The following is a 23,259-nucleotide window of genomic DNA, read 5'->3' on the forward strand; positions in this document are numbered from 1 at the left end:
GAGATAAGTCCATTACATTGAAACAAATTCACTGTCCACCATGTTTCTTTTTCCTCAGCCGCTGACCAGTTCGTTTATCGGCTCAAATGTTTTGATATCGAGGCTTAAATCAATCTCTTATCTAGAGTCCTCAGGCTTTTTGGCCAGCGGTCAGTCGCCAGAAGAGACTCTGAGGAACTGGAATTTTATTACCGCAGGATTTCTGCGGTAAAACAATGCAAGCCGTTACGGGGCAGCCAATCAAAGTATTTAAATAAAATTCCAGTTCCCCAGAGTCTCTGCTGGCGACCAACCGCTGGACAAAAAGCCTGAGGACTCTGGGTACGAGATAGGGCTAAAATATACATTATCATACAAATTTTTAATTTATTCATTAAGTTCGTTTTATGAAAAGATCAAAGTTTGGCCTACAAGTACAATGATTGACCTTCACACGTTCTATCCGTCTGAATTAGACCGATAGATTGTGTTGGTTCGTCTCATACGAAACTTGGCGTTTGACCAGGGCCCGAAAAGTTCTTACGTTTTTTGGGAGGGAATTTCACAGTTTTGGAGATAAATTTTTGAACGAGTTAAGACAATGGGTGGTAGTTCTAGGTTTAGGAAGTGTCAGGGTCAAAAATGCCACGAATGTTGTAATCTACAGAGCGGAGAAATGCCCTGGATACATGGAGTCGCCTATAAAGCCCCGTCTACACGAGCAATTTTTATGTGGCAACTGTATGTGGCAATTTTTATTTGCCCGTGTAGACGGCTCGACAAATATTTGTTATTAATTTGCGTCAGTAATAATTTCGCACAGCGGAGATGACCATGGAAAGGCAAAAAGCAAGATGGCGAGAGTCAGAAGATGGGCCAGACGTGTTGCAGCTTTAGGCGCGTTTGTAGTGATGACCATGGTGCATAGAATTGAAAAGAGCAACATACAGCGGAGAAAGTGTTGGGTGAAGGCATGGAAGGGAAGAGAGAGAAGAGAGGCACAAGGACTTGCGACCAACTTGGGGAAGGAATTGAGGGAAACGGACCTCTATGGATTTCACAACTTCTTCTATTTGTCAGGTACAAAACGATCTTATTCTCGCAGTGAGAATTCATAATTTAAATTCACAACTTTTACATACCTGACGTAAGCCTTAAGTTTTATTTGATTTTGACCTCTTGCAGGATGGACACTATATTGTTTGATGAGTTTTATGAAAAAGTGAGGCCCGTAATTGAAAAGAAGAACTAACATGAGGGATGCAATATCCGCTCATGATAGATTATGTGTTGCTTTGAGGTTTTTAGCATCTGGAAGTTCTTATGGAGATCTTATGTATAGCTTCAGAATCTCCACTTCAGCTATTTCAAAAATCATCCCCGAAGTATGTGAAGCTATTTACAATGTCCTGAAAGATGAATATCTTAAACCACCATCCACAAGAAATGAATGGAAACTCAATGCTGACCAATTTGAAATGAAATGGCAATTTCCACATGCTGTGGGAGCGATTGATGGGAAACATATTAACATACGTGCACCTCCAAACTCTGGCTCAGAGTACTTTAACTAAAAGAAACATTTTAGCCTTGTTTTATTAGCTATTGCCGATACAAATGCTAAGATTATTGCATTTTTCCTTGGTTCTCGATCCTGGAGGTCTGTCAGATGGGGGAATATTCAAAGATGGTAAACTAAAAGACACATGCAAGTCAGATATTTTCCCGCCAGCTTCTGTATTACACAACTGTGGTATATCATTGCCTTACTTTTTGTTAGGTGATGATGCTTTTGCACTTGATGTTAATCTGATGAAGCCATTTCCGCTTAGAAGTGCCATGGGTGATGAGAAAATATTTAATTATAGACTCTCTAAGGCCAGACGTATTGTAGAAAATGCATTTGGCTTACTTTGTGCTAAATTTAGAGTGCTACTGAAGACTCTTGAACTAGGTGTGTCAAATGTAATGCGAGTTGTCAGAGCTTGTTTAGCTCTACACAATTTTCTGGTAACCCGAAAAGACCAGTATTATTCACCACCAGGATTTCTTGACACTGAGTATAACGCAGGCAATGTGATACCAGGTAAATGGAGGGATAATATAGATGGTGATGTGTGCACTCTGAGATCAGATCCAAGCACCCGCCGATCAACAGCAAGAGAAGTCCGTGACAATCTGAAAGAGTACTTCTTTGGTGAAGGAGCTGCTGGTTTCCAGTGGGCTATGACTGATTAGCCCACTGAAGAGTTTAATGGAGTGGGAAGTTTACATAGTGGACTTGTAAACTACAAACACTGAATGTGTATAACCCAATGCACTATTTATTTCACTATTTGCTACTAAATGGTGCCAATTAAACAAGAGAAAACAACATAACATGCGTGATAATTCTTTTGATGCAGTAAAGCCAACATACTTTTATCTAAACATGCAAAGCGAGGTAGAGCTCTTCTTTGCACTGTGGTTTCATACAGTGCAATTGTGATATCCTAAATTAAAATACGAGATGATCATGCACAACGTCTTTTTAAAAGGATGATCGCAATTGGGCAGTAAAAGAGCCACTATCATTAAAAGCATATTGTTGATGATATGCAGTCATTGGTGGCTCAGTAGCTTGGAAGATCGCAGACTGTACTGCAAATTTTACTTTTCCATGTAAGTTCCTGTCTCCAAGATTTCTCAATGAATTTGCAACGTCTTTGCCAAAAATGTCCCATTCATCTTCAACTTCCTCTGTAGATGATGCTTGAGCCAGGTCTCTTAGTGCATTGGCTGCTGTTTCTGAAAAAGAGTTATCGCCAGATTTTTTCCTCTTTCCACTTGAGCTTGGAACACTCTCTGTTTCAGTGATACCTGGGTCATCACAAGAGTTTTTCCTCTTTTTACCTGAGCTTGCAAAACTATGAAACACTCTCTGTTTCTGTGGCAGTATCCAGGTTATCATCCACAGCATAATAATCTTGAAACTCTTCTACATTAGTCATAGTGTCACGTTTAGTGCGTATAACCTCATCCAAGAAACTGCATTCTTCAAAAAATTTCCGTTTTGAAACGTAGACATCTTTTACACCAGAGCCAGTTCCCTCACTCTTCTTGATTTTATGCACCTCCTCGCGGTAAAATGTTCGTAAGCTTTGTATTTTTGCTATAATAATAAAAAGGAGTAGACTTAAGTTGAGACTTGACAGTTATCAAATATTGCTCTTCAGAATGACAAGAATTGACTTACATATGTAAGGTTAAGTAATTTTTGATCATAGATATCGAAATATCATGTAATCTTAAGGAATATTTCCTTAAGAGTGTATTTAGTTTAAAAAAACAACAAAACCATTGACCTTACTTTTAATGGCGGGAAGATCTACGTCTGGCCAATCTTCTCTTAGTATGGCAAGAATCTCTTCGTATTACGGTTCTTATACTTCTCGCTTCGGCTATTCCACAAACTTTCCCTATCTCGCAATGCCTCTAGTAATAAGGAAACAAGCGCATCTGTCCATCTAGAAGATGTACTCGAGGAAGCCGCCATGCTGGATGCGCAAATGTAAGGGACTGTAGGGACTGGGTTCTACAGATGACGTTGAAAAAATTGTCACATTTTATGTGGCATCTCGTCTACACAGACAATTTTTTATGTGGCAATTTTTAATTGCCACATAAAAACTAACACGCCAGCTTTTCAGCAAATGCAGTTGTCACATAAAAATTGGTCATTTTTCATCATCTACTCGGGCAAATAAAAATTGCCATATAAATATTGCTCGTGTAGACGGGGCTTAACACAACGCGAAGTGAGATTGTCCTTGAAACCGGCTCATTCGTTAACTTGTTATCAATTCCCCAGAATATTAATCTCGTACTCAGAGTCTTCAGGCTTTTTGGTCAGAGGGGCAACGTCGGGAAGACTCTGGGGACATCGAATTTTATAACCGCAGGATTTCTGCGGTAAAACAATGGAAACCGGTACGGAACAGCCAATCAAAAAATTTGAATTTTTTCGATGTCTTAGAGTCTTCCCGGCGTTGCCCCGCTGACCAAAAAGCCTGAAGACTCTGGGTACGAGATTGCCAGAATATATATCCATGAGCAAAAATTTTGACAACGTTTTATTTACTTCTACTATGATCCTTCCCGGTAACGGGTCCATTCTAAAATTAGAAACCAATGGGCGATCTTTTTTTTTTTGAGGATGCATTATCCGTCTGGACAAACTTGGGGAAACGTTCGTTGTTCGTCTGGTTATGCGTCTCTAGTATGGCGGGCACAAGACGCATTATGCATTATGTTTCATTATGCATCTTCCATTGTCCGTCCTGAACGACACAAAACGGAAGATAGTTCGTCCAGACGGATAATGCGTCTTGTGCCCGTCGTTATACTTGCTAGAGACGCATAACCAGACGAACAACGAATGTTTGCCCAAGTTCGTCCAGGCGGATAATGCATCCTTTAGTGTAAAAACGGCCACTGTTTCTTCTAGCTTCAATGGTCTGAATTTTAAGTTTCATTTACTGCAGACACTAACTGCCGAAAATTTCTGAGCTGGCGCTTCGTTGGATTGCAACTGGGAAAATAATTTCCTTTCATCTAAACTGACCGTTCCACAAAGCGGGAAAATCTACTGGGAGAAATGAAAGAAAACCTTGAAGAGCCCGAATCTGCAGCCAAGGGCATAATAGGTCTTACTAGATGTGGGCAGTGCGCGCGAGCTGTTTTCAGAGACTCCTGGACAATTACGCAGCTCCTCTTCAGGAGTGGATAATTTTGCTTGACGGAAAAACTACAGTCCGACATACGTGGACTAATTATTGGGTGCTAATCGCAACCGAACACTTTCGACTTCTTTTTTGGGCTGAATTTGGGGCAGCGCCTGTTTTCTCGCACAGATAATTTATCGAAAACCTTACAGCAAACAAGGATGTCAGCTATTAGTTGTAAACAAGTCGCTCATCTTACCAAAGAGGTCCTGCAGAAAATGCATAGTGATGCAAGCTTCAAACCATTTTATGATGCCGTTACATTGAAAAGTAAAAACTACTCTTCCATGACAGCGCCAGTGTTGCCAAGGAGAACACGCGCGCCTAGGAGGATTGAAATTGGTGCTGGAGAACCAGCATATCCTGCGACGACACAAGACTATTACAGGCAGATATACTTTGAATCTATTGACTGAACGTTCAATGCTATTGAGCAGCGTTTTGATCAAGCGAGCTTTGCTGCATATGCAAAGATGAAGTCCCTTTTAGTTAAGGCCCTCAACTCGTTGGATAACTCCAGAGAGCTACAGTTCATGGAAATATCTTACGCCGATGATGTTGGTTGGAATGTAAACTGCCCAGCTGGAAATTTTGAAATTGCTACTGAAGGAAGGTGATTTTGTTTTGACGACATCGTAGTTAAAATCAAAGAGTTGCCTACCCCATAAAAAAAATGATAAACGAAGTTATTTCAGCAAACTTCTATTGGTAAATCCGGCAACAAGTGCATCTGGTGAAAGATCGTTTTCCACTGCCCGAAGATTGAAAACATGGCTTCGCTCCACAATGACACAAGAGTGATTTAGCAACCTGACAATATTAAACATTCATAAAGAAAGAACAGAGAGACTTTCTCTGGTAGATGTTGGTAACGAATTTGCCGACCGTAACGATAACAGAAAGAGAAATTTTGGTATTTTTGAGGAATCTGATACACAGTAAATATCAGCCACTTCCTCATTTTTGTTTTTTTGCTTTGTTTTCATTCTGATTGATGCACCATTTATACATTGTTGTGTTGAATACAGTGGAAGTTAAATCGTTTGGATTCCTGGTTTATTTTAGAGTTGGTGTCAGTAAAGGAGATATCATTGTATGATGGTGAATTTAAATATCGGAGAAAATAAAGTTATATCAGTTTTTATTAGGTAACAGTATACTAATTAAGGAATTCCGGCATTGGTTAATTTAAAATGCATTTCTCAGCATTTGAGAGGAGTTATCAAAATTATCCGGGGAAGCATGCCCCCGGATTCCCCCCCGCCCCCCCGTAGTTGGCCCATTTTATTCGTTTGCCTTTCAAGCCGCGGAGGAGGTTTTATTACCTTTGTGACAGCTTCATCACATGCTTTCTTCAATGCATTAACACGTATGGCGGCCCAACGTAGAACCGATTTCGTTAAAGAAACACCTGAGATCAAGGAGTTAATGGGAAACATGGATCACGAGAAAGTCTACAGAATAAGTCTAAACATTTCATTCCGCCGGAAGCGTCAGACGGTGGGGAACTTTTTTGAAAGAATAATCATAACAGTCAAGAGAGCCACTATTTATGGGGTTCTGTCACAAGCAGATGTTAACGATGAAGAACTCCAAACGCTGTTTAAAGGAGTTGGAAACTTCTCACTTGAAGCCTAACCACAGTGAGTGGAGATGTCAACCGTGAACCTAAGAAAGAAACAAAATAATAGATTTTGTACCGGTAGGGCAAAGAAAGCTACGAAGAGATTAAAGGCACCCACATCGCGCAGATATCACGATCTCCCTTGCTGACTCCATGCATATTTTAATCAGGGTGGGGTAGAGAGAATAAAAGGCAAAAGAAACATCCCTCAATCCAAATTACTTCAAAAGCCACACAAATAAAACTACATTTAGAAGTATTGTTTCCAACACCATTTTTTTTTTAATTCACTCAGTATATATCGACCTTAACTTACAATACAAGTTGACTAGAAGTCAGGCTTTGATTAGTTAGTATTTTTCCCTTTAACTTAAAACGATAATGAAACCCCATTAGCAGCAGCGTGCTAGGAAGGAGCTGTACCCCCTAACTCAGTGACTTCTCGCACAGTATAACTGGGTACCTATTTCGAAACCAACTGGCCGTCAAAGCGCAGGGTACATCATTCCACTTTCTTCTGTAATTCTCGTAGCCTGCGCTAGTGGCACCCAGTATGTGGCCACAATCCTCTGCACCATAAGAGTTGCTTGGATTCGTGGGTGCCCATGCAGTATACCCTCCGGCTACTGGAGTGCCATCAATCCAGTACAGCTTATCATCTGCCTGTTTTCGCTGGATTCCAATCCACGCACCACCCCATGTGATGGTGTCCTGTTTAAACACCAGGTCGCCGATGAACTTGTTTTCATCTGCTGATTTGATTATAGGCAGGTCTGCACCCAGACCTTTGCAAGCTGCTCGAGCAGCACTCCAAGTTTGCGTTGGAGTATCGTCGATGTAGTAACATGATTTTCCATGTCTAACCCAGCCAGTTGGACAACCTGGTAAAGCAAAAAATGGAAACAAATATACCATGGTCTTTTTGCATTCTGCCTTTTGTTCAGATATGTCTACGTAGTCAGAGAATATACAATTTTTATAGGTTGACATGTTATTAGGCAAATTTTGCATAATTGAAACTATAAAAAAATGCCACATCAGGAACGTAAAAGTTCAAAGTTAACTAAGCAACTGGGTTATATATCAACTTCAACGACATTTAACGTTTTATACTCTTTCCCAGCGATACAAATTGATCTTTTGCTTTTTTTTAGGGTTTTAAGGGTTTGCCTTTTTTAGATCGAAACCGAATAACGAAATTAATTTGCACCCCTATTGAGAATTAACATTTAAAGGGACACAGTCACCTTTGTTACCGCGCTGACCTGTACACTAGTTTTGTCAATTTTGAAAAACGTCCACCTCAACCTGAAATCAAAAGTACGCGTCGAAAACATCTAGAAATCCTCTTCAATCTTCCCAGTGTTTTATTGGATTTTCAATCTTTTACTGGAAACATGTTTCTGAGTATGCTTTTGCTCACCCTATGGTATTATTTTATCATATTTGGTTAAAAACAGTATGGATCGCGTCTCCAACGGAACATGAAAAGAAGAGGTGGGAAACGTGAAGGCGCCGGGCGGAAGAAATCGCCTACGTTGACCAATATAACGAGAGAAATCAATCAAAAACACTGCAGAACAAATCTCCATTATATATATTTGGAAAATCGCATTTTCTCAACTTGGCGAAAGCTTCGTCCGGAGGGAATCTTCGTGAACGATTCGAACTTTGCGTCCTAGCTGCTTGGTTTGGAGCTCAGACGAAGACAAGCTTCGGTACTCAGTCGATTATCTCCTCGACAAGGAAAACCTCTATTAGAACCTTGTGTTCTACGGGTCGAGCAAGCGTTCTTGTAATGATATGGGTTTGGTTCCTAAATTTAGATAACGCAGAAGTTGTAGAAACGAAATTAAAATAAACGCAAAATATATGATTGAAAGCAGAAATAAAGCTTACCGGTAGTTTCACTACAAAGTCGTTTCGCTACACTGCAGTTCAGGCGGTTCGCTAATATTTGAACTCAATTTGCTTCTTATGCAAACACTGTGAAACGTAGAAACAACTAAGATAATTTTTCACACGACCGGATACCGATATATACAATTATATGACTCTTCGACTTCAGAGGTATTCGTTGACGTTTGGCTTTCCCTGGACAAGTCCATCGGTAAATTTTCCATGGCATCAAGAAAATGAGTGTTCTAATATGACATTAGGTCTATAATCACTATTTTGACTAGCAAACACTTCGACTCCACAAGGTTTGTTTAGATTTTTCAAAGGATGCGCTTCTCAGCGCAAGACTTGGGGATGAAGTGTGATATGCAAATCAGCTAAGAAATGGTATCTAATGCGCATGTGCACCATGTGACTGTGTCCCTTTAAGCTAAAATAGTTTTAGCTTCTCTGCAAGGGAATAACTAATTAAGAGAAGAAATTTTATAAAGTTATGAATTCAGTCAAACCTCTACTCAGGCAGCTTCTCTGGGGAAATGAACAAGGTGTCATTTAATAAATGCTTTTTATTTCATGTTTTTTAACTTGTTATAACTACAGTACTCATACCTCTGCAGTTTCCAGCCTTTGTTGACAGATCATCCAGCGCCTTCAGGACCTGTTCATTAATCACTTGTTTAATCTCGTCTATATCCTTCTGCAGTTCTTCCCCAAGATCCGCTCCCATCGGCGTTAGGAGAAAGAATAAGATGAACACTGTTTCCTTTAAAGCCATCTTTGGTTCTGCGGAAGGGGAGTGAGAGAGTGTCCATTCATGTCCAGAAATGCACCTAACCCTGTACTTTATATATAAGACAGACCTTTTTCATATGACTTCATGTTTGACATAATTTTTTTGTGTTTTAATAAGAATTTAGGGTGGGGGACACCTTGTGATGTCTATCCTACAGTTCATGCATCTTACAAGCGTGCATTTTTGGACATATCTCAAAACGTGACCTGCCTGTTTATAACCGTAAACTATTTGCATATTTTGAAAACCTGTAAAAGGTATATGGCTCGTGTTATTTGTAGCCTTTTAAAATTTTTCAAGTGTGATTATTTTGCACACAACAATTCGCATCACGCTATTTTATTTGGTTACGTGGCGTGAATTTGCTCCGCCCATAACATGGGAGATTGGCAGCCTGTCATAAGTTTTACGCTGACGCGTCTTAGTACAAATATTTGTATAACTGATCAAAGCAACTGAAATTTGTCTTTCAGAACACTTAACAATCAAAAGACTGATTAGAAAACGTGTAAAATGAAAAAAAGTGTTGTTACTCTGTAAATCGCATCAATCTGCACGGGAAATTTCACCGCCTGCACCGAAAATTTCAATATTTTGCGCTGTTTAGGATAAATTGACATCCTCTTAGCCAATCAAAATGCAGAAACTACTGTATGCAAATTATTACACTAGTTAAAACTCAACGATAAAAGGCCAGCGTCGCAGTTTAATAAGGCGAGGAATTTAAATTTTCCGCGGTAGAGGCCTGTGTAAACAGCAGCTGAAACATCTTACCAATGAAACTAAAGAAAATAATTGTTTTTATGTTTAAAATGGACCTGTAAACAGTTGGGACTATTATGGAGGTTACTCTGGATGAAACCTCTTGCCTATAGGTTTAAATCTGGGAAAAAACACTACTTCACTTAAGAAAAATGCAAATAATATAGTAATAATTAATCCAATTGGGATAGTATAAATCTTTAATTGTTTTTCATTTCAATTTTAATTTCAATATTAAGGCGGAAATTGAATGCTATAATTTCGTTCGCCTGGTCTTGTGATTATATTGTCAGAGAAATATTGGTCAGATTCAGCGTATATTTACATTCGTTCGAACTTCCTGATAAAAGTCCATAGGGACTGTTGTCTTTCTTTCTTTTCTTCCAAAATTTAAGAAATTTGGGATAAAACTTCTAGTTCAGTCTTGAAACCTCACCCTCAGATACACCCCAGGAAGGGACGATATGATGAAATTCATTTTTCGAACGCAGCTTTGAAAATAAGACACCCTAACATCGATGATTAAAAACAAAAGCTAGAAAAATTAAACAAAGATATCGGAACCTTCAACTTGTGGCTGGTACGTGCTTGGATTAGTTCTGTTGTGACGGATTTTTATTAGTCCGTCGAGTTTAACCAAAATAATTCAGAGTTTAGAATGTAGGCATTCGTTTCAATGCTAGAGATACCACCACGTACTTTCTTGGTCGAGTTTGTTGGAGTGACTTCGGAAGGAAAGAGCGTTCCGCCAATGTGAAATCATGTTTGAAGGAACTTAAAATGTCTACTCTCGTATTCTTCAGACAAGCGGGACGACTTTAAGACGCGAAAAGTTAGAGAAGCGACCGCTTCAAAACTCAAAAAAGCGAGATCCGAGAAATTTGAGCACCTATTTTCTGAAAGACCTTTTGCTGTCGTCTGATCAGGGGCACCCAAAGGATCGTTTCGGTAAATTATCTGTTCGGAAGGCCCTTAATCCCCTACAACTTTCGCCTCGAACTTTCGTGATATGGGAAATTTAAGGCCTGGTGTTTTCGGATTGATAAAACTGTCGTTTCGGGTACCGAAAAAAGGTCAGCTAAGATTTTCGGAAAGGAAATAAGACCTAACTTTTTTGGGAAATGGACAAAAATGCCCTAGTAATTTCGAAAAGACTAAAGTTCCGCTAGAATGACCGAACAGATAAAAATATTATAGCGCAGCTTTAAGTGAATCTACAGAGCTTTAAAGGCACTCCAGATAGCCTAAAATAGCGTTTCAAAGGATCTGAGAGAAAACTCCCATTGGGTGCCTCTGTCTGATCTACAGAAGAGCATATTCAAGTTAACACTGTTATCTCATCTAGTTAGTTAGGTTTTAAAAAGGTTGAGATCGTTCAGTACCTTTCAGTTGTATCACCGTACTTCCACTCGGTCAAGTCAGCTCCAAAGCACAAACGGACAGTTCGCTAATTTGAAGTGGAACTGAACTTTGTTGCTGATCAACCGAATAAAATCAGCTGAAGGAGGGGACAAACCTATCAATCATTCGAGTCTTGCATTTCAATCACACGTGCGTTTTAGTGTAGTTGCTAGTGACAACTGAACAGCCATGCTTTTCCGAGTCATGGTTGCGTTCGAGATAAAGCCTCAGAAATTCGGATAGAGTCGTAGATAAAATCTACAGTTTTCGTTGAAAAAATTTTTGCTCAAAATTTCGTTACACAGGAAACCTAATTTCTTTCGTTTCGAAGGGCTGGGTAAATATGTTATTAAAATTGCGAAAAAGGGCCAGCTACCATTTGGAAAAACAAACAGCTAATAAATTCAGGAAATAGAATTCCGTTTCCTAAAACTTTTTCCAACTTAATTTTTCAGCTTAAGTATTTGAGCAGATCAATATGTATTTGGGCACACAGGAGACCGCATTTTAAGTATTTTGCTTAAATTTTGTCGCTGGTGAACCCTTAATTCAATTCAATTCAATTTGCTATTCACACTTACTCGAAGGAAATAAAATATCTTTTATAGTAAGAAAAAATTAAACATATAGAACAATTTATTTAAGTGATTTTACCTTCTAGGGAAGAAGTGCGTAGTGGCCAAAGGAGCAAGGCTTGCGTGGGCCACTACCTCTGTGCAGTTACAAATAAAATGGGGGAAGTAGAATTCATAACACTGGTTATAAAGCTCTGCTAGTTAAATTAGGCTTGGGAGAGGAAAATAAGGTATCTAAATGATTGATGGAAGAAATGGAAAACAGAATCGACGGTTTGGTTCACAGTGCATAATTTTGTAAAAAGTTGAATTTTTATAACAAAAAATTACTTAAAGCGGAAGACTGCAATACATAACAACCGTGGATTTCAAGTTTTTGTATTTCGTTCACCTTGCAGCAGATCTGTATGAAACGTCAAACTTTTGTTTAAACCATTAGCACGATGAATTTATAATTATCTAATTTTATTTAGTGTAATAAAAGTACAGTGTAAATATCGAGAATCAAAATATTGGTTTGTTTTTAAAAGGGCTGTCCTAGGTGTGCCGACTTAACGAGCCTTGTCCGCAGACATAGTTTGAAAAATAAAGCCGCAATGGAAGTTTACGTGTATTTTTGTAGAAGTTTAAACTTGTCGCTCTTGGTTCCATTAGCGCCGATACTATAAAAGATTATCATAAGTCAAAAATCCGGCATGCAGGTATTAAAATGTTTAAAATTTAGTTTAATTTTCTAATAAACGCAGCTTCTTTTGCTGCCTTTCTTTATTTGTTTCCTACATTTGAGAATTTGAATATTTGAACGCAGAGTTCAGCTTTTAAACATTTCTTCCGTATCCTCACCAGGAAGAAAAAAAAATCATTTTTCGAAAGCGTTTGTTAATTCATTGAAAACTAAATTCCTTTATCAATTACCTTTGAAAATAAACGGTCTTGGAATTACAGAGAAGTTCGGAAATTTAATTAAGAAATGCTTAACGCGCAGCGTGCAATAATCGAGTTATGGATGCACAAGGGAGGTTGAATTGCTAGCCGGCTTCTTGAGTGCTTAGCAAACGTCCCAACGCGACAACTGCAAACTTCACGTCTAGCATTTCGTGATTAAATTTTCCAACTTTTAAAAATCCAGGACCGTTTACTTTCATAGGTAATTGATAAAGGAAATTCGTTTTCAATGAATTAACAAACGCTTTCGAAAATTGATTGCACGGCTGGTCCGTGGTTGCACAGCTGTTGCGTCTGTTACCATTTCTTTTATAACACATGCTAATCTGCGCGTCTAGTCGACTTTAAGTGCTTATATACTGGCAAAATCTGACGCAAAATGGGATTTATTTCTAAAATTTCTATCTTAATTCTGCTTACAGAGTACACTGTTTCTCATCCTAAAACTCTCAAAGCTATGAACTAACTTTTATTCCATTTAAAATTTAATTACCCCAAAATAGTCCACGCCCTGAAGAATCACTGATAATCGCATTCAAGTCTCGTTCACTTGCCTTGCGGCGATTCAGCAACATTTGAGCAACATTCGTTCATCAAAAACTGAACGGAAGTTGGTAAAATGTTAGAGGCAAAAAACTGAATTTGTGTCAGATCGGAGAAAGAAGAACTCTTTCTCTGTAGCATGACAGCCATAGGTATTAAAACATGAATGAACTTCTTCGTAATGTTTTAATACAGCTTTTAATGGGTTAAATTTTATCGTTTATAACATGTTTAGGCCCATGAATAGCAAGAAGAACTGGACAAACGGAGGAACAACTGAACAAACCAGAAACGCAAACGAACGAACAAACGGAAGCCCGAGCGAGCGAACGGATAGCCGAATGACCGAGTTAACTATCAAACGGTCCACCGAGCGCTTGCTGGCTAAAACGAACGAACGAGAAACTAGTGAACGAACCCGCGAAACTAAATGAACAGCTGAACGACCGAGTGGACAGCTCTTTTGTTTGCAGTTCTAAGCGTCTATAAGAATCGATTTTCCTCTTAAACATACATTGTTGCTGATCAATACATGGGATATATTTAACGTTCGCGGTAGACAAAGTCAGTTTCAATCACGTATCATCCGTTCCGTGTAGTTGCCACTAACAATAGCTCCTTCTCGAACAATCAAAACCGGCTTTTATGAAATATCCCAATATTAAATGGAATCCGAAACGGGCTTTAAGAATACATTCATCTGCTTAATTAAATGAAGTTTGCCAGTTTTGTAGAATTTTTCTTTTAAACTAGCATTTAAATGACATGTTAGCGAAATTAGGATGCTTAGTATATGCCTCCTTTCCGTAAACAAAGGCTGTCCACATCGAGCATGTTTTTGTTGAATTCAATAAAAGGAAAATTTGTTTATGGGATATGGTTTCCAGTTTAATCCAACGTCTTGTTCTTTCTCATAAATATATCCTAGACATCATTGGATTTTCTTAGAACATTGCTTAGATGCAAGGTTTGATAAGAGATCGCCTGTGTGGCAGTGTAGATGTATTTCAAGAATGCGAGATCCGAGAAATTTGAGTGCGTATTTTCTGAAAAAATTTTTGCTGTCGTCTGTTCTACAAAAGAGCATATTCAGATAAACACTGTTATCTCATCTAGTTAGTTAAGTTAAAAGGTTGAGATCGTTCAGTACCTTTCAGTTGTATCACCGTACTTCCACTCGGTCAAGTCAGATCCAAAGCACAAACGGACAGTTCGCTAATTTGAAGTGGAACTGAACTTTGTTACTGATCAACCGAATAAAGTCAGCTGAAGGAGGGGACAAACCTTTCAATCATTCGAGCCTTGTATTTCAATCACATGTGCGTTTCAGTGTGGTTGCTAGTGACAACTGATCCTTTTCCGAGTCATGGTTGCGTTCGAGTTAAAGCCTCAGAAATTCGGATAGAGTCGTAAATAAAATGCGGAGTTTTCGTTGAAAAAATTTTTGCTCAAAATTTCGTAACAAGGGAAACCTAGTTTTCTTCCGTTTTGAAGGGCTGGGTAAATATGTTATTAAACATGCGAAAAAAGGTCAGCTAGCATTTGGTAAAACAAAGAGCTAATAATTTCAGGAAATAAAATTTCGTTTCTTTAAACTTTTTCCAACTTAATTTTTCAGCTAAAGCATTCGAGCAGATCAATATGTATTTGGGCACACAGGAGACAGAATTTTAAGTATTTGTTTAAATTTTGTCGCTGGTGAACCCTTAATTCAATTTAATTCAATTTGTTATTCACACTTACTCGAATGAACTACAATGTATTTTCTAGTAAGAAAAAATTAAACATACAGTGCAATTTATTTAAGTGATTTTACTTTCTAGGAAAGAAGTGCGTAGTGGCCAAAGGAGCAAGGCTTTCGTGTTGGCCACTACCTCTGTGCAGTTACAAATAAAATGGGGGAAGTACAGCTGTAGAATTTATAACACTGGTTACAGAGCTCTGCTTGTTAAATTAGGCTTGGGAGAGGAAAATAAGGTACCTGAATGATTGAAGGATGAAATGGAAAAACAGAATCGACGGCTTGGTTCACGGTGCATGATTTTGTAAAAAGTTGAATTTTTATAAAACCTCACTTAAAGAGGAAGACTGCAATATATAACAACCGTGAATTTCAAGTTTTCGTATTTCGTTCACTTTGCAGCAGATCTGTATGAAGAAGGCCTCAAACTTTTGTTCAAACCATTAGCACGATGAATCTATAATTTTATAATTTTATTTAGTGTAATACAAGTACAGTGTAAATATCGAGAATTAAAATATTGGTTTGTTTTTAAAAGGGCTGTCCTAGTCTTGGCCGCAGACGTAGTTTGAGAAATAAAGCCGCAATGGAAGTTTACGTGTATTTTTGTAGAAGCTTAAACTTGTCGCTCTTGGTTCCATTAGCGCCGATAGTATGAAAGATTTTCATAAGTCCTTCATTCGAAAAATCCAGCATGCAGGTATTAAAATGTTTAAAATTTAATTTAATTTGCTAATAAACGCAGCTTCTTTTGCTGCCTTTCTTTATTTGTTTCCTACATTTGAGAATTTGAATATTTGAACGCAGAGTTCAGCTTTTAAACATTTCTTCCGTATCCTCACCAGGAAGAAAAAAAAATCATTTTTCGAAAGCGTTTGTTAATTCATTGAAAACTAAATTCCTTTATCAATTACCTTTGAAAATAAACGGTCTTGGAATTACAGAGAAGTTCGGAAATTTAATTAAGAAATGCTTAACGCGCAGCGTGCAATAATCGAGTTATGGATGCACAAGGGAGGTTGAATTGCTAGCCGGCTTCTTGAGTGCTTAGCAAACGTCTCAACGCGACAACTGCAAACTTCACGTCTAGCATTTCGTGATTAAATTTTCCAACTTTTAAAAATCCAGGACCGTTTACTTTCATAGGTAATTGATAAAGGAAATTCGTTTTCGATGAATTAACAAACGCTTTCGAAAATTGATTGCACGGCTGGTCCGTGGTTGCACAGCTGTTGCGTCTGTTACCATTTCTTTTATAACACATGCTAATCTGCGCGTCTAGTCGACTTTAAGTGCTTATATACTGGCAAAATCTGACGCAAAATGGGATTTATTTCTAAAATTTCTATCTTAATTCTGCTTACAGAGTACACTGTTTCTCATCCTAAAACTCTCAAAGCTATGAACTAACTTTTATTCCATTTAAAATTTAATTACCCCAAAATAGTCCACGCCCTGAAGAATCACTGATAATCGCATTCAAGTCTCGTTCACTTGCCTTGCGGCGATTCAGCAACATTTGAGCAACATTCGTTCATCAAAAACTGAACGGAAGTTGGTAAAATGTTAGAGGCAAAAAACTGAATTTGTGTCAGATCGGAGAAAGAAGAACTCTTTCTCTGTAGCATGACAGCCATAGGTATTAAAACATGAATGAACTTCTTCGTAATGTTTTAATACAGCTTTTAATTGGTTAAATTTTATTGTTTATAACATGTTTAGGCCCATGAATAGCAAGAAGAGCTGGACAAACGGAGGAACAACTGAACAAACCAGAAACGCAAACGAACGAACAAACGGAAGCCCGAGCGAGAGAACGGATAGCCGAATGACCGAGTTAACTATCAAACGGTCCACCGAGCGCTCGCTGGCTAAAACGAACGAACGAGAAACTAGTGAACGAACCCGCGAAACTAAATGAACAGCTGAACGACCGAGTGGACAGCTCTTTTGTTTGCAGTTCTAAGCGTCAATAAGAATCGATTTTCTTCTTAAACATACATTGTTGCTGATCAATACATGGGATATATTTAACGTTCGCGGTAGACAAAGTCAGTTTCAATCACGTATCATCCGTTCCGTGTAGTTGCCACTAACAATAGCTCCTTCTCGAACAATCAAAACCGGCTTTTATGAAATATCCCAATATTAAATGGAATCCGAAACGGGCTTTAAGAATACATTCATCTGCTTAATTAAATGAAGTTTGCCAGTTCTGTAGAATTTTTCTTTTAAACTAGCATTTAAATGACATGTTAGCGAAATTAGGATGCTTAGTATATGCCTCCTTTCCGTAAACAAAGGCTGTCCACATCGAGCATGTTTTTGTTGAATTCAATAAAAGGAAAATTTGTTTATGGGATATGGTTTCCAGTTTAATCCAACGTCTTGTTCTTTCTCATAAATATATCCTAAACATCATTGGATTTTCTTAGAACATTGCTTAGATGCAAGGTTTGATAAGAGATCGCCTGTGTGGCAGTGTAGATGTATTTCTAAGGTACCAGTCATATTTCGAAAAATGTGCATCCTTCTCATGACTCTAGCTAGTCAAAGTCTATGGTAATTTTTAACCTTACTTTAAGTCAGGATATACATGAATCATTCTTAGACAGATACCAGGGGATGAGGAAAAAGTCAAAACTGGCGAATGAAATGACCGTTTTTCTTTTTTTTTTTTTTTTCGTTTTTCCTCAACTGAGTCCCCGCTAAGCAAAGTCTTAAATGCCTTACTGAGGACTAGCAAATCCCAGATACAAGTACAGTGCTTGCAATTGCTTCAAACTCTGTTTAATTAGCCTAAAGATCGCAAACGATCCCGTCCATTTCCAGTTTTGCTTTCCCAGAATAGCGTCAAAAGAACGCTTCCTTAATAAAGACATTTTGTTTTAGCAGAAGTAATTTTTCTGGTTTCAGATGTCGACGAATGCGCGGAAAATTCAACCATCTGTGAAAACGGCAAGTTTTGTGACAACACGCAAGGATCGCATGCTTGTCGAGGTATTAAAATAATGATATATCAAAAGCACCTTTTTGCGTTTTTCATGTGCAGAGAAAGAAAACTGTGTGGACGAAAATATGAATGGGAATGTTGAATACTCAGAACGAAACAACTGAGGAACAAAGAATCCGCAAGACTAAGCGTTCAAATATTGACGTCACAGCCCAACTATCCTCAGTCTCCTGTTTTGCGCGGTATTGTACCCAACCGGTACTCTCGCAATAACATAAAGAAACTTCCCTTATCAACTTTGTTACAATTGAAAGCTGGGGTTTCTTAGTCACCCCTTTTTAAGCTTTGTACTCCGTACAAGAAAAACCTTTTCGATTTCTCATCGTGCATGTGCAAAATTATTTCAATAGTTAAAATACAGTAGTTTGTACATTGCATCCTATTTATACGGTCATTAAAAAGGCAACGTATGACAGCTGCCTGTATTTACTACGACGAGAGCCTTGAGGTTCCACAGCATCTCCTATTTTAAGCCAAAAAGAAACATGACGTGATAAACAAATTTGTTCTTTCAGTTTGTGACTCCGCCTGTGAGACTTGCATTGGAGAAGGGTCACGGGAATGCACGAAATGCAAATGCAAAGTTTTGTAAAGTTCATGTCGCTTCATCGTTTTCGAATTCTTACATTTTCGTTTGTTTCCGCGCCAACCTATATATTGGCTTGATTTTACTTTGCACACGATTTTGGAAATCTGTTTTCGATTATCTGCGCGTGGACAGAAGGCCTGGCCGTATTAAAAAAAAATAACGTTGAAGGTCTGGTCCTGAATAATACCAGGAACTGTCCATGTGTGAAGGTAATATGTCACGTAATACGCGTCACACCATCCGTAGGCGTGATTCTACTTTATATTATGTACTTGCCTCTTATCTTTGCCAAGTCCTGGGGTCACTTTTGCTGCTGTTTCTCTGCTTCCTCCGAAAGCTCCTCTGTTAAGCTGCCGTTTGCAAACTGTTGCGTTTGTTTATTTTATTTTTCTTTTTTGTTGTCAAATTTAGAAGTTGTGAAAGATGATGAAGATGATGAGGATGACGATGAAGATGAGAAATTTGATAAGGAAGAGACAGACCCGGACAATAGCAAAAGTGACTCCACTAAACGCGAGGAGTTATGACAAACAACTTTGTAAAATTTACCGGAGAACCTTAATAAATTATTTGTTAGTAATAAATTTCATTTTAATTGAAGATTGTTGAGTAACTTGTGTGGATAGTAGCTTTTATAACACGAGCGTGGACCACGAGCGTGGACCACGAGTCGTGTCGCAACCACGTTTCCAGGCTCCTCTCTCTTCCTCTCTCCATGCTTCACAGACAAGCGCAAACGCAGGCATAAGAAGAATTGTGTGAACTAGGGTAAGACGGGTAGTATGGCGGTTGATGTGTGTCAAAATTAGTCTAGTAAAATTTATTGAGGAGTTTCCTGTATTTTGACTGTTGTCTTGTATTTTAATAGCCGACTACTTTGTCATTTTGAGTGTGTTGCCATTCTAAGCTGTTCTTATTTTGCGTATGTGCGCTCATTTTTAATGCGTTCTCATTTTGAGTGTGCTCTCAGTCAGAGTGTACTCTCATTTTCAGCCAGCCAGTTCCTACCCCCGGAAAGGCAAAAGGGTCAGGAGGTCAGAGCTTTGATTTGACCGATACATAACTCCATCAAACCACGAACCGCGTACAAAAACACGCTCCCTCTTCGTATTTGCCGATAATGTCAACCTACAGGACACATATCGTAGAACAGAACGATATAAGCTTGACAATTTCTCACCAATAATTCCTAGTCATAAACGCGGGCGACCATCTTTAACGCTAAGTAACATGGGACAAGTAACCTCCACCCCACCCCCCGTGGGAATAAGTGAAATTCATGGAAATTCACGACGCCGGAAAGGTTATTGTTTCGCGCAAATTTTGCGCTTAACAATGGGAAGCCCTATGGAACTACTTGTCCAAATATGGGCATAAGATGCAGCGAGTTCAGTACCTGCAAAAAAAAGAAAACTCATACAAAAAGTACCAAACGGCGCTGTAATGTTTATTAATGATGAATGAGATGTTGGACGTTCAAGTAAGCGGTAAGTCATACGAGTTTTTCATGGGCATGCCTCGAATCGCCGTCCCTTTCAAATACTACCTTTCTTTCACCAAGTTGAGCAAAACAAAGTTGGATTTTCTCTTGGACACTTGGTGGCATCGTCTGATCTTTGTCTGCAGGGCAAACAAATGGTTTGGTAAACGTGTCCTTGACAGGAATAGCAATACGGCCAGATGGCGTGGAAATAACACGTTTCCCGCGAATTCGTCGAAGACCTTGTCTGGCCACCGGATGGCGGCACAAAGCCAAAGAGGGCTCTGTGCTCCTGTAAGACATAAGTTTGTCTGTTCTCCGTCGGATCCATTTGCGAGGTTTGTGTAACTCTATCACAAGATTGCAATTGCTGCGCAACATTTACGAGATTTCTTGCGCATTGTTGTAAAACGTCTTTGGCGCTAGCATCCTCCGAGTTCATATTTGGGGCCACCATTACAGCTTCGAACTTCGAGTGCTCTTTATAACCGTGCTGCTTCGAGTGGGGGATGAGATCGAGAAAAGCGAGCGTGGGGTCTTGGGATATTGTCGAAATGAGAACATACTCAAAATGCGAGCACACTCAAAATGAGAGCACTCTAGAAATAAGAGCATTCTCGAAATGGGGACGGACTCAAAATGGGAACTGGCTGGCTGAAAATGAGAGTACACTCTGACTGAGAGCACACTTAAAATGAGCGCACATACGCAAAATGAGAATGGCCTCAAAATGGCAACACACACAAAATGACAAATCAGTCGGCTATTAAAATACAAGACAACAGTCAAAATACAGGAAACCCCTCAATGAATTTTACTAGACTAATTATGACACACATCAACCGCCATAGGGGGTAGTGCTCTTGCTTGTGGTTATTTCATACTGTTCCCCACTAGTGAAATAAACACAAGTACAAAGTGACATACACAGGCGCAGTGTTGCTTTTATGCTTATCTCACACCGGTACATACTCGTGACATAACACCCCTGACATAAGCGCAAAAAAACCAGTTTCTTTATGCTTCTGTTAATGTTTGTGGTTATGTTTACCACACAAATGGGAACCAGACTTGATGTCTTGCTTTGTGCTTGTTTTACCTCACGCATGTTTAGGTTCTTCGAGTTCTAATTGGCTCGTTTTCATATTTAGACTCCTTTGAAAAAGGTCCCTACCCAGAAAACGAAACCCGCTCTTTGGTCCAACATGGAGGCACGAACGGAACAGTCATTTTGAAGCCGGATGCCGTTGCATTTGGCCTCGGAAACTGTACTTTTATGAGTGGTTCAAAACCCTTCATTATTGTTTGAATACAAAAGATCATTCCATAGGCGTTTTGCATTTAGCCAAAATGTTGGATTCCACCGATTGAAGCACAGGGGAAAACCTGTGGACATATCGGAAATTTCCCCGGACAAATTAATTGCCTTCGGTTTGAACGGAAATTCACTTGCACAAAAATTTCGTTTCCATTTCCAGGAGAAGATGGTTTCACGGTTGAATTTTATACGTTTTTTTTTCGATCTGCTAGGACACGATCTTGTTGCTAGTTTCAATGCGGCCTACGATGCAAATGAACTCACCATTTCACAACGAAGAGGCGTTATTACTTTAATTCCCAAAGAAGATGGCTCGCTACTAGAACTTTCAAACTGGAGACCGGTAACACTGCTAAACGTTGATTGCAAGATAGCAACTAAGGCAATAGCAAGGAGAATAGAACCATTATTACCAAATCTAGTGCACACTGATTAAACCGGTTTTATCAAAGGAAGATATATCGCGGAAAATATTAGGCTAATAATCGACATAATGGAACATACGAAGCCAGAGAGCATACCTGGCATTCTAGTATCTCTAGACTTTCGGAAAGCTTTTGATTCTCTAGAATGGTCGTTCATGATGAAAGCACTGGATATATTCAATTTCGGAACAAGTATTAAACGATGGATCAGTACATTCTATACAAAAATTGAGAGCGCGGCAATAAACAATGGTTTCATGACCAACTGGTTTAGACCGTCAAGAAGAGTGCGACAGGGGTTTCCCTTTTCTCCGTACTTATTTGTGCTTTCCACGGAGATATTATCCAGTAAAATCAGACAAGAACCAAGCATAACAGGAATCAAAATATTCGGACACGAAATCAAACTGAGCCAATTCGCGGACGACACAAACGTTTTCTGCCAAAGTTGGGGTGGTGCGTGGATTGGAATCCTGAGAAATCAGAGAGACGATAAGCTGTACTGGATTGATGGCACTCCAGTAGCCGGGGGATATACTGCTTGGACGGCGGGGAATCCAAGCAACAACGGGGGTAGGGAGGATTGTGGTCACATAATGGGTTATGTTGGCGCAGGCTGGGAGCACCAAAACAGAAAGTGGAATGATGTACACTGCAATTTGATGGAACCTAATTTTATTAATAACTACCCAGTTATTCTTTGCGAGAAGTCCATTTAGGGCGGCTAGCTCCTTCGCAGCGTATAGCTGGGAAAGTATTTTGGGTAAAGCTGTAAGGCTAGTTTAATCGTGGCCTTAAATTAAGGTAATTAAGTTGAAGGTGAACGCGGCTATGTAAGGCTCTTTTAAGCTACCAACCAATCGTTGTTATCGACTTGAGGTTTATTCAAAAGCGATTTGCAGTCGCTTGTAGTCAAATTGTATTGTAGGTTAAGGTCAACTTTGAGTTGAATAAAAAAAAGGTGTTGGAAACATTAACTCGATTTTTTTTATTTTATTTTGTGGCTTTTCAAACACTGTTATTTGTAGGGTGTTTAGTCTTCCATCCTTTCACTTTCTCTCCCACCCTGATAAAAATCTGAGCCAGAGGACAGCCAGAGAGGTGATCATGACCACTGTGTGTCGTGGAGCGTATTGATAAAAAAGGTGGCGCGCAATGGAAGCCAACAACCTATCGTGACAAATTGTTATTAATGATGGAAGAGTTAAATCTCTCCGACGTATTTAGGAAGAAGAACCCATCTAAAAAGAGTTTTACGTACGAATCTAAATATCTAAAAGTCAAATCAAGAATAAATTTTTTCTGATGTCAACTTCCATTATGCTATTTAATAATAGAGAAATCTTAATAAACGGGAAGCCACTTTATTACAACGAATAGCATCTTAATGGTATATTTTCTATCCGGGA

General features: G+C 39.0%; 1 protein-coding gene and 1 pseudogene across 1 annotated transcript; both read right to left on the minus strand.

Moving 5' to 3' along the window:
* Positions 1-2,509: 2,509 nt before the first annotated feature.
* Positions 2,510-3,757, minus strand: LOC146463145 (uncharacterized; annotated as a pseudogene).
* Positions 3,758-6,623: 2,866 nt separating this feature from the next.
* Positions 6,624-11,338, minus strand: LOC146463146 (type-2 ice-structuring protein-like). The gene is made up of 3 exons (XM_085084714.1): positions 11,203-11,338; positions 8,875-9,048; positions 6,624-7,247 (listed from the first exon to the last, which is right to left on the minus strand). Exons 2-3 carry the CDS (start codon positions 9,038-9,040, stop codon positions 6,793-6,795), a joined length of 621 nt encoding a protein of 206 aa, XP_084940840.1. The 5' UTR covers positions 9,041-9,048; positions 11,203-11,338; the 3' UTR covers positions 6,624-6,792.
* Positions 11,339-23,259: the final 11,921 nt, after the last annotated feature.

Source organism: Pavona decussata, unplaced genomic scaffold (genome assembly GCF_977016875.1).
Source record: "Pavona decussata unplaced genomic scaffold, jaPavDecu1.1 SCAFFOLD_180, whole genome shotgun sequence".
Lineage (NCBI taxonomy): Eukaryota > Metazoa > Cnidaria > Anthozoa > Scleractinia > Agariciidae > Pavona > Pavona decussata.

Coding starts and splice junctions, on each gene's coding strand:
- LOC146463146 (XM_085084714.1), bottom strand. CDS start 9,040: ATGGCTTTAAAGGAAACAGTGTTCATCTTATTCTTTCTCCTAACGCCG. Junction 7,248..8,874: donor AAAGGCTGGAAACTGCAGAG/GTATGAGTACTG, acceptor TTGCTTTACCAG/GTTGTCCAACTGGCTGGGTT.